This window comes from Chionomys nivalis, chromosome 6 (assembly GCF_950005125.1).
Source record: "Chionomys nivalis chromosome 6, mChiNiv1.1, whole genome shotgun sequence".
NCBI lineage: Eukaryota > Metazoa > Chordata > Mammalia > Rodentia > Cricetidae > Chionomys > Chionomys nivalis.
This window is the reverse complement of record NC_080091.1, coordinates 85,879,672-85,892,740: the sequence shown is the minus strand read 5'-3', so window position 1 is coordinate 85,892,740 and position 13,069 is coordinate 85,879,672. Positions and strand designations below refer to the sequence as shown.

Sequence of the window (13,069 nt, the reverse complement as noted above, 5' to 3'; positions counted from 1 at the left end):
CAAGATAGATTCTTTTATCATACAATATATCCTGATTATAATTTCCCCTCCCTCCACTAATATTAAGCATGTTTTCACCCAGGTAACAGGTAAGGTGAAGGCATTTAACTGGCATATATATATTCTAATATATATAGAATATATATATTCTAAATGTGAAAGCATTTAAAAACTTAAAAATCTGTTTTATCCCAAGAATACCACTTTGAGATGGGGACTTTTAAACCTGACGATTGTGAAGTCTTTGCTGAGTTCCGTGGAATCCTAATGGATAAATGTTTCATCAAATATTGGGATGATGTCGAAACATTCCTGGCGAGACCAGATGATCTCGTCATTGCTACTTATCCTAAATCTGGTAAGTGTCCTTGCTATGACACATATGTTGCTTTGACACATAGAAATTATAAAACTACATCATTATTAAATCATCAGTATTAAAGTGTTTACCTGACTCAAAATCATTTCATATTAAGGACAGTTGTAATAATTTGGTGTCAAAATATTAATAAATTTCACATTATCAACTTTATTTCACAATCTCAAGCTCCAAAAACACAACCAGTAATTTCATTTAGGTCACTGATAAGTGGAACTTGTTGATCATGTAATTATCTTATTCAATACAGATGAGTCAATTTGAGATATATATTGCATAATGAATATTTAAAACTACTGAGATTTTATTATTGCTATGTATTTAGACTACAAACCCTTTCAAATGTGAACAAAAACTCTCTTTCAGGCAACCACTGATTTTCATTGCATATACTCACAAATTTTAATTTCACTATATATTCACAAATTACAATTCTTTTTTTCTGAGATTAACTCTACTATTATACATAGTTCCAGAGTCTTAAAATTATAAACTTTAAAATTCAAAGAAGCACAATCATGTGTTCTCTGTCTTTATATTAACATTTGGTGCTTAAAAGTGAATCACTTATCTACTTATGACCATATGATTTTATAATTCCAATAGTTAAGAAAATGAGAGTCATGAGTTTGAGACGACCAGTACACACTGACCAGGTATTTATTATTCATGACAGTATAGATCCCTATTAGTTGAAGTTATTTTGGGTAGTGTAAATTTAAATATTCAAGTATATATTGTTTGGGGGATGGAGAGAAAGCTCAGCAGTTAAGAGCACTGGCTGTTCTTCCAGAAGACCCAGGTTCAAATCCCAGCACCCACATGGCAGCTCACAACTGTCTATAACTCTAGTTCCAGGGAATATGATACCTTCACACTAATGCACACAAACCAAAGTTAAATAAATTATTTAAAGAATTGAAAACTGAGGGCTGGGAAGATGGCTCAGAGGTTAAGAGCACAGGCTGCCTGTGCTCTCCCAGAGGTCCTGAGTTCAATTCCCAGTACCTACATGGTGGCTCACAACCATCTGTAATGAGATCTGGTGCCCTCTTCTGTCATGCAGGAATACTTGCAGGCAGAATACTGTATACATAATAAATAAATCTTTTAAAAAAGAATGTATTGTTTGAATTTGGATGATATCAAACTTTATTAAAATAATACTGTTATCAGCCTTACAGGGTCATTGGAGATTCAGGTGTGTTTAATTTTTACAGGTACCACGTGGGTTAGTGAAATTGTATACATGATCTATAAAGAAGGTGATGTAGAAAAATGCAAGGAAGATGCAATTTTTAATAGAGTACCTTACCTGGAATGCAGAAATGAAGAGTTAATAAATGGTAATTTTTAAATTAAATTTTAATTTAAATTTTGAAATGTATGCATAAATTTTAAGCTATATGATAGATATATGACATAGATTTAATAATATTGCAATAAAAGCAAGAGAACTTTTAGCATCATAGACAATTAATATTCAGTCACCTCTATAGGTGGTAATCTTATAGAATGGCCTGTGCCTGAAATAGTGAAATTCTCACTATTATATGTGTTCAGAAGAGTCTTATAATATGCCAGCATTTATTGAAACTATTCAATATATTTCAAGGAAAGTCAAAGCTGTATTCATGAACATTTGCTTACCAACATGTGAAAATATATTATTTGGGGGGGGGGGAGGAAGTTTTTTGAGACAATTTTTTTTTTTTTTTTTTTTTTTTGTAGCTTTGGATCCTGTCTTGGAACTAGTTCTTGTAGACCAGACTGACCTCAAACTCACAGAGATCCACTTACCTCTGCCCCTCAAGTGCTGGGATTAAAGGCGTGTGCCACCAACTAGTGAACAATTATCTACTTCAATTGATGAAACTATTTAATCTTGCTCTGCAATTTATTTAGTTAATAATTTTCTTCACAGTGAAATTGTATTATCTAGAATCTTAAGTAACCTCCTTTAAAAACACTGTTTAAATTTACATGAACATTTTTCAAATTTCCTGTTTTCTCACCTCAGGAGTAAAACAATTAAATGAGAAGGAATCTCCTAGAATAATAAAAACCCACCTGCCACCCCAGCTTCTTCCAGCATCATTTTGGGAGAAGAATTGCAAGGTAACCAGAATTAGATTTTCTTAGACTTTATGTGCTTGGATATCACCTAAGAGGCATCTTAAACATATTGTGTTATAATTTTCATTTCACATACAGATTTTTCAACAAATATGAATTATTTTTAGCATAACCCAAGTCCAATTACACCTACTTTTATTTCCTTAAGATGATTCTAAACCTTGGTTTGTTCCTGTGTAGAAGAAGGGGCATAGTGTCATCTTCCTAATAGAGAGGGAGGGGGAATGGTGTGGGGGGAGGAGAAGAGGAGTGGGGATAGGGGGAGGGGAGTGGGGGGAGGGGGCAATATTTGGGAGGAGGGGAGGGAAATGGGAAACGGGGAGCAGGTGGAAATTTTAATTAAAAAAGAATAAAAAATTAAAAAAAATGTAAAAAAAACAAAGAGAGATAAATGCAATTATCCTTGAAATAGCAAGCCTAGTGCCTAACCCACTGTAAGCCCTGAATGAATGTCAGATAGCTACTTTTATATCCTTGTGGACTGAATGTCTCCTCTTCACAAAACAGTGTGTGACATTGTGAGACATTCAAATGAATCAGAATAGGATATCCAGACAAGTGTCCTGCAATAATCATTTACCCAGTGAATGAAAGAGACCCTTATATTCATCTCACTTCCTAATAATATGCTACACGCTGGCTAAACTATAAAGGAAAGAGATTTATTTGGTTGACGGTTCTGATCCAGGGTCAAGAGGCTGAACTTGGTGATTGTCTTCTTGTTGACAAAGTTTCAAGGTAACATACGAGTCAGGGGATGCATATACATTTATGTCTCTAGTCACTAACTCTTTTTTTTAAAGACATTAGCCCTCAAAAGTTTGCTACAATGGTGATCTTTTCTAATCTTTGACACCTCCCAAATGCTCACCTCTAAATACAAAAGTCAGATTATATTCATTCTACAGGTACACAGACTTCATTGTGATCATTGAATTTGAATATGGATTTTGAAGGGTAAGAACCATATTCAAACCTATCAGTTCCTGTATGCCTTCATTCAAACCTATCAGTTCCTGGTGCATGCCTTCATTCCCAGCTCTCAGGAGACAGAGGCATTTGGATCTCTGTGAGTTTGAGACAAGCATGGTCAACTGAGTGAGTTCCAGGACAACCAGGGCTACACAGATAAACCCTGTCTTGAAAAGACAAAAAACAAACAAACAAAGAAGGACTGAAGATGAACTAGTTTACTCAAACAAAGACAGTTTCATGATCTGCCTGTAACCAGTTCAGCTTGTCTGGAAAGTTAAGTGTTCATGCTGGATAAAACAGTGAAAGAAAATTACCTAACACTTAACATAGGAAAGTTGGATGCCAAGTTAGGAAACGTGGATTTTCCTTCCATTATAATAAGACTAGGGCGTTTTAGAGAGAAATTGGCCATGGAGTGAATTTCATGCATCCTGCCTACTGGTGTTTTTTTGATATATTTGACACTGCAAAGATCTCAGGCTACAAACTTCAAAGACTCCAATGCTGCCTTAATTTCACCTGAAATAACACTATGATCATATCATCCTGTATGATTTCCTGCAGAAAAGTTCTTTCACAGCTGTGCAATGTCCTGAGATGTCTCATCACAATTTTCTGATCAAGGCACTTTTCTCCTTGCAAGAAGAGTGGTAGGATTTTATCGGTCCTTTGAATTTACAGTCAGATTTTATTCCATATTTTCTTATACCCTTTTCTTATAGGAGGTCATCAAAGAAATAAAGATAATTGAATGGATTTGCCTTTTAAGTATTTTCAGGTTTATTTGTTGATCTGTCAGAGGAGAAATAGTGGAGAATATTTTGGAACGTGTGTTTGGAATGATGGGTCAGAAAGATTAAGTGATGGAGTAAAGGAAGTGATTTTTAAAAGAACAAGATGGTGGCTGAAAGAAGTGTCTAAGGACAATGAGTTTGAAGTTGTGGTGTGTGTTGGAGGGAGGTGTATAGATTGTAGACCTGGAAGAGACTGCATGCTTTGTCGCATTTCTTTAGTGGCCAAAGTATCTGAGGACAGATACGAGGCCCCTGCAAGATGAAGCTTTATAGAGTTAATGCTAGAAACAGCCCCTAACATCACAGCTTCCTCATTTGCTAATCCCCTGATGTTGATATACTGTGTATAACAAGAATGGAGAGCCAGTGAGTGAAGGCAGAGAGGGCATTTTCCTCTCATCACATTCCTCAGGAGCAGCAGTGGTCACTTTTATTACAGTGGAGGGCCCAGATGAAGAAAATACAGAACTTTGAGATACGGATTAAAATACAAATATGTAAACACGATTACTTTTTCTAATTGCAAGTAATGAAGCTACAGGGCATATTGTCTTTTTATTTGTCTTAGGATCCAAACTGTAATACAGTTTAAAGAGCAGAAAACTGTACTTTCGACTGAGAGATCTGTCAACCTGTTTATTTGGATTGATTTACTTTCAATACTACTATATATTGAATCCATTTAAGTTTCATTATTTTATTCATTAAAATTAGGAAAACATTCTAGTTGACTCAAATTTTTATTTTTTACTGAAACTGTCATACAAATAAAAAAACAAGAGGAAACTTTGAAAAATGTTAGAAATGGTGCTGTGACCTCAGACTACATTTCTTATCAGAATAGGACCAAAGGTTAGCCAGGACACAGAAAACAGTGCCTTAACTTAAAATACTATGGTATGTTTTTTCCATAGAGTGTTTTTGTTTTAATCTTTTTTAAACAAAGAATTGATATTATGTTAGTTGTTGCAGACATGGATCTCTAGAACTTGAAGACAATTTGGTTGATAATCAAGGCAGTGATTTCACACCTTATTTCATCCCATAGATGATCTATATTTGCCGGAATGCCAAGGATGTGGCGGTTTCTTATTATTACTTTGTCCTAATGATAACGAGTTATCCAAATCCTAAATCCTTTTCGGAATTTGTGGAGAAATTTATGCAAGGACAAGGTAAGAGCACCTCGTCTTCTTTGGATTACTTTCTAAAAAAGTAGGACAAAACAAATGCTGTTCTATGTGAAGGAAAAATAGATGAGCTAATATAAACAGAGGTAATATAAGTATATAAACACAGAACTATAATATAATATAAACAGAGATAGAATGTAATATAGTATAAATAAATATATACATATGTGCAGCAGATTAATATAAGTAAACAGAAACAGAACATTATATAAGTAAAATAGAATATAAATATAAGATGATATAAGTATGTAGACAGGAATATAATATAAATTTAAATACAATATACAGATATATGTAAACAGAGGTAGAATATCTGGTTTCTAAGAAATATAATATTACACAAATTCTAAAGGAACCGATGCTTAGAGTGGTGGGAGGTTTCTTTGGGAGGAGGAAGGAAAATCAGAGACTCTAGGAATTTCGTTATAATGCTAAGTAAATGCACTGACACAATTTTGAGGGTTGAGAAGATAGTTAACCCTCTGTAAGTCTGAGAGTTAGCATGTTCTGTCTCTAACATATATTTTTATTTCTTCCAAATGTTTTAAAACTTGTAATATGGTTGAACAAAAAGGGGTAAGGGTAAAAAAGCCTGCTCATTCCTTTCCAAGTAAATTGCCAAGGCATTAGGTGAGGATTGATGCCGGTATTTACCAATATTCTGAATATCTATAAAACTCTTATTTCACCAGGGATGTAGTCAGAACATTTTCAGTTAATTTCCCTGAACAATGAAGAGTTATTTGAGTAGATATTATGGGAACTTTGCCATTCCATTACAGTTCTGACTATAACAACTGAGTATTTATATATGAAGATGAAGGGGCAAAGTAGGGTTTACATGTCATTAAACAAGCCATAAAAATTGTATAGGAATAATTGAAAAATGTTTATAATCATATGAGATAATATTGCTCATTGGAACATGTGGTTTGCAGAAAAATGTACTCTAAAACAGTGTCAATAAAATATATGCCTCAAGATTGTCAAGACTCTATAAAATACAGAAAAATAATTGATACACCTTAAAGGGGGTAAATTAGATTACTATTAACATCATTGTGAACCTTCTCATAAGAAACTTTGATTTTTGGCAGCAAAGCACAGAAAATGGGTCAATAGGTCAATGCCAAGTCTAATGGTGACTCATACTTTCACAATTGAAATTACCACTCTTGTAATAATTACTATATTCTCTCTTTCTCTCTTTCTCTCTCTTTCCATCCTTCTCCCCCTCTCTCTGTGTGTGTCTCACAGAAAGAGAGGTGTATACACACAGACCCATAGAACCACATATACAAGCATACAGACACACACAGCCACACACACACACACACACACACACACACATACTAGTTTAACACATATTCTGATTGCTCTAAATTAAGTTGGTTTCTTATTTTTTCTCAGCATCATAATACATATCATTATATAAAATTGAAAACATGTTTCTATACATGAAATTATGCAATAATTTTTGTATCATTACTGAGCAGAACTTTTCTTAATAAGTTTTACTTAACTATTAGCTCTCATTTCATGAGCATTTTATCTCTTATTAACAATTTGAATATGTCTATCAAGCTGCAAAATGGTGGTGTAGTACCTGCATTTGTTTCTTCTAATTTCAGTTTTGTATGGTTCCTGGTATGATCATGTGAAATCTTGGTGGGAAAAGAGTAAGAATTCATCTATACTATTTATGTTCTATGAAGACATGATAGAGGTAAGAAATAAAAGGCAGGTGAACATTCTAGTAGGTTTTAAGATGCTCTTAACATCTGACAAGCCTGTGGATGCAATATTATCATTGGAAATGTAATAGCAACCACTTGCAGAAGTATAAAAGGAAAAACATGATATTCTAGTTTGATTAAGTTTAGTGAACAAATAAATTTTAAATCCAGGTGTCAAAATTTTCTAATGATAATATTTTCAAAAAGAACCTTGAATTTATAAAATTAAGAAACAAAATAACAGCATACATGAATGGATAATCACTAAACTTGATATTTTACTGGACACTGTGGCCTGAGGATTTATACCTTTATATATGAAATTCACCATGCATATACCGTGTATGAGATTATAATAACTAGTCATATTTGCTTCCAACTGTGATTACAGCAATTATAGAACTGAGACAGGCAGCCATGAGTTCAGGACATGTTTGAGCTGAATATCAAGACTCGCCTCAAGAAGAATAAACATAATTTTAAAAATGACCAGAGATATATGTCAGCAGATAAAGTCATTGCTCTACAAGTTGGAAGACTAGAATTCAGATCCCTGGTACTTTCATAAAACCAGGTCAGCATGGAAGCCTGACCCTAATCCTAGAGCTATGGAAAAAGAGGATTCCAGAGTCACACTTGCAGGGTGAACTAACAGAATCAGTGATCTCTGGGTTGAGTGGCACACACTGTCAGTAAAATAAAGTGAAGAGTGATAGAAGAAGCTATATGATCACATATTTCTGACTTTCACACACTTAAATGCAAGCACATGTATGCTCATACACATGCAAACTTGGATACACAAAACCCACACGCTTGCATTATCTATTAAAGAATAAATAAAAATGAAAATATTAGAATGAACTACAATTAACATTTACAATTCATTTCATTTAGGCCTAACAATTTTTGAAATATCTCTTGCATCTATTTCTAGATGTAGAATGGTTTACAATAGTTCAATTTCCTCATTATTAATTTAATTCCAAAGTGACCAGATACAAAATAATATTCTCTTTCATTTTTAGATTAAAACTTATTCACTAATTTTGTCAATATGATTTTCAAATCACTTTGTTTCTCATAGGATATCAGAAGAGAAGTGATAAAATTGATAAAATTTTTGGGGAGAAAACCTTCAGAGGAGCTCTTGGACAAAATCATTCAGCATACTTCATTCCAGGAGATGAAGAACAATCCATCCACCAATTATACAACAATGCCAGAGGACATGATGAATACCAAAGTATCGCCTTTCATGAGAAAGGGTGAGAAAGTCATGTGACTTCCTGTTGAAAGGTCTAAATTGCCATGACTTAGACAAAAATCTAGTCAAGATTATTCACCCTGCATAATCAACATGTATTTTCTTTAAACTCTTTTATCTTGAATATTTTTATTCAATTATGGATTGTTCAGAGGCATTAAACACTATTATTATATATGTGGCCATATTTACTAATAATGAATTTCTGGTACTTGCTTATTCCCTTTCAGAAGTATATTATATTGAACACAATGGCCCACATCTTAGTCTCAGCATCAGCAAAAATATCATATAGTATATTAATACCAGTGTCATTAACTAGGTCTGTGTGTATTAGGTGTATATCTATACCGTATACATATTATCTATATAGTTTATGATTTCTAACTAGAATTTACTACTATTTTGAGATAAAAACAAGTTCAGGAAAGTCAGTCATATTTTCTTGTACAAATGACAGAAAGTTTTGAAAACTAAATGACTAAGGTAGGAATTCAAACATAATTCTATTTACTAATAATATCAAAACACAATGAAAGGAAATTTTATGTACATAGGATCATTACCTGACACGATATAGTCAACTTGTATGCCTGAAATTAGGAATTTTTATATAGTTTCTATGTAGCAATGTCATGTAAGTAATTGGACATAAAGGTATAAGTGTGGATTTGAAAGATTTATCAGCACAAAGATAATATTCAATAGTGTGATTTATTACACTATTGGTCTCATCATTGTTGGAAAGAGGCTGTTTGTTTGTCCAGGCAGCCCAGAACCAAAATAATCACACAGAAACTCTATTAATTAAATCACCGCTTGGCCCATTAGCTCTAGCTTTCTGTTGGCTAACTCATATATTAATTTAACCCATTTCTATTAATCTGTGTATCACCACGTGACTGTGGCTTACTGGCTAATGTTCTGGTATCCATCTCTGGTGGGGCTACATGGCTTCTCTCCACTCTGCCCTTCTTTATGCCAGCATTCAGTTTAATTTTCCATGCCTACCTCTATTCCTTGTGCAGGCCCAAGACATTTTCTTTATTAACCAATGGTATTCACAGTATACAGAGAGGAATCCCACATCACATCATAGAAGGCTTGATACAAGAGAAAACATCAAAGAAGATAGCTCATTTGAAGTAGTTCAATTAAGAAAAAATGAGTTAATAGGAATTTCAAAGAAAATGTTTCAAGACAATAAAGGCAAATTTGTTGTTGTAAAATAAAACATGAGAATAATTTTATTGAGAAAACTGATATTAGGAGAAAATTTCACATTTATTTATGAAAGACCTATAGGATAGACAAATCTCATGATTCTGGCTCAAAGAGTTGACACTCCCGATTTCCATCTGCTTCCTTACAGGAATTGTAGGAGACTGGAAGAACCACTTCACAGTAGCACTGAGGGAGAGGTTTGATGAGCACTATGAGCAACAGATGAAGGAATGCACCCTGAAGTTTAGAGAAGTGCTCTGAGTTGTTCCCTAATCTTGTATCTGAAACTGGAACATTCTTCCATTTATCCTCCAGTTTCTGCTGGTTTGCCTTTCCATAGAAGCAGAAATCTTTTGAAGGCTGATGATTTAATTTCTTTCTCTCTGTTTTAAACTTTCATATCAATTTAAATTCATATCATAGTTTGACAGCAAAAGCACATTTTTCCTATATAGAAGATAAGGATTCGGGGGGTGGGGGGAGGCAAGAAGGGGAGCAGAGAAAAATGTAGAGCTAAATAAAAATCAATAAAAAAGATATAGAATCTCCTCTTACAGTGTTCAAAGATTTTTATCAGAAATAATTTGATGTCTCTATATTTAAAAATTCATATTTAAATACAAGTATTTTCTCAGTGACACACAGATCAAAAATATGAAAGTGGTTTGAGGTTGGCAAGTAGGTAACTTTGTGATTGTGTTTGGAAGATAAATATATACAAAATTATATGAAGATATTAAAACAATTCCATGAATTATAAGGTCACTTGAAAGTAATATCTAAAGATGCATAAATGATAAAAAATTAGTTAAACTGAATAAAAGTATTTTCTTATGTTTTGAGCATTAAGCCAATTCTAATTGAATATTGAATCATAAATTTTCATCATTGTTGTGTGAATCATGTACAATCTACACACACTGGAACTTGATGATTGTAGTCTTGACTAATTATTCTTTATCAGTAAGAAATAAAAAAGTCAGGAGTCAGATATTGGGGTAGGAAGCTGAAGGATCAGAGAAGCAGGTGAGCAGCCACTAGTCAGTCACCTCCTGCCTCTTCTGTTCTTTCTCCAAATGGATCAAGATCCTCACTCAGCCCTGCCGTACTACTTCCTGTCCCTTATCTCTTTCCAGTCCTCCAAACTTCTATTGCTAATTTTGATTAACCAGTGGCTAGCTCTGCCCTTTGACTCCAATCAAGCATTTTTTGTCAGAACGCAATCAAAATATCACACAACATTTCTCCCTTTTTGTCTAAATAAAAAGGAAGATTTTTAACTAACATAGTAAAACTATATCTAATAAGTATAATAACTAAATACAAATATATATGTAAGAATTACATTAACAATGTTCAGTCCATTTTCATTTGACAAAATCAGAGAAAATACTCCACTATCTATGCTGTATTGGTGGGTTCAAAATCTTGCACTGAATTTGCTTTCTGTCCTAACTTGTATTACCAACCCAAAACCATCTTGTTAAGTCTATCAACCTTATATGCTTTATACCTCTTTTGTGAGTTTCTTTTCTGAATTTAGTAACAAGAAAATCTATAACTATCTAGTCTTTAATTCTATCAGATACCTGAGAAGGATATACTATTACCTGAGTAAATAGGAAGTGCAGAGCAAACTACCAAAACTAAGAAATGAAGTAAACAACTGGCTGACTAGAGTGTTACCCAAGGAACCTCTGTAATGTTGTGGCATCCATCTTTTCTCTATAGACTTAGAATATCTGGCAGACTTTTCTGTGATCCATAAATTTTGAAGCACTGTCCCACCTTTTCTTGGCAAATTTCAGAAGTCATTTTTGTTTTGCATCCTATTTGTCCAATTTGAACAGCATACTATCAACAGTTAGGTAAGGGTAGTCTCTTGTCCAGTGTCTAACTTTTGCCTCAAAGAAAGCAAACTGCATATGAAGTTTCTATGACTCTGTCATCTTCTCTGAAGTAGATTGGTGCTGCCAGGAGCAGACTTGTCTCATTGTCATACAAACCTTATGCTAATAAAATATCTTAAATGTCATATTTTGTAGATCTCTAGTGTGTTTGAAGACCACCTGTCTATATAAAATATACCTCAGTTTGACCTTGAAAACATACCTCACACAACTGCAAGTTTGATTGTAACAAGTAACTATTAACCTGCATTTCTTTATTATCTTAAATAGTATATAATAATAATTTTAAGGACTAGAAATTTGCATTACATTGCTAAATGAACTGTATAAATACCTTAAACAAGAGTAGACATGTATGTACAGTAGGTTCTAACAAAATAACCTTAAATTTGTATCTCTATACAAAAATATCATAAACAAGAGTAGAAATAAACAGTAAAACAAAAATAACCTCAAATTTGTATCATTATACAAAAATTCATACCAGTATAAAATATTTAAGACTAGTAGCTGCTTTTTGAGTTTAAAAGCAGATTTAGTAATCTACCTTTTTGTCCTACCATTTCTATATCATGCTTTTTCTTTTCAGAACAAGATCCGTAAATCTAATTTTCCTTTTTTTAGATTTTTTCATGACCATTACCAATATCAACTAACCAATCCCCCTAAGCAGTGACAAATATCCATAACCCACTGAAAGACCAAAAACCTCCCACCCCACCTACGGGGAATATAGGCATAGTGTTCTTAAAATTACCTCCTGTTCTCTGGAATTGACTGCATTTTAAGAGGACCCTGAAACAAATGAGATAAGTCCTCAGAGAGCTAGTCATATCATTCATTGTCCAGTCTCTGTGTAATGAGAAAGTGCAGGGCTTATCTCAGGTCCTGGATAGAGTAGTCTGTGAGACTGGACCATCTCAGTTAGCCATCTTGAATTTGTACTGAGCAGTTTGTAGTCCAAAGCAGATCTTTTGGTGGTGTTTATCAACTTAGTGGCATTACCATAATCTGGGTAATCATTGTGGGGCCCCATCTTCATTTTGGAGACATCAAGTGTCACTGTTAGGCATCGTCATAGTTCACTGCAGAAAACTTAAGCATTTTAAATGTCATATACAGCATATATCAAAGAGATTAAAGGACCATAATTTGTTATATACATCCAGAGTCTAAAAAATTAATTTTTAATTACCTTATACTCAAACCCAAACTCATATACAAGAAGTTAGATAAATGCTTTTGAAAGAATTATTTAATAATTTATGTGACCATTAATAACATAACAGTTTAAATATATGTACATACATATTATAAAATTTGAGGTAATATTTATACCTTAAAAGAAATTTTAAAGACTCAAAATAAAACAAAAGAATTGTGAGATTAGTGGCAATAGAATAACCCCTTAATTTTGGTTTTTCTTCTGTTAACTATCAGGTGACTCTTCTCCCA

At 33.4% G+C, this 13,069-nt stretch overlaps 1 protein-coding gene across 1 annotated transcript; it reads left to right on the top strand.

The window, feature by feature from the left end:
• The first annotated feature begins 210 nt into the window (after nucleotides 1-210).
• On the top strand, nucleotides 211-9,965 carry LOC130876371 (sulfotransferase 1E1). Its single transcript, XM_057772884.1, has 7 exons — nucleotides 211-358; nucleotides 1,600-1,725; nucleotides 2,400-2,497; nucleotides 5,333-5,459; nucleotides 7,109-7,203; nucleotides 8,301-8,481; nucleotides 9,853-9,965. Exons 1-7 carry the CDS (start codon nucleotides 211-213, stop codon nucleotides 9,963-9,965), a joined length of 888 nt encoding a protein of 295 aa, XP_057628867.1.
• The last annotated feature ends 3,104 nt before the right edge of the window (nucleotides 9,966-13,069 follow it).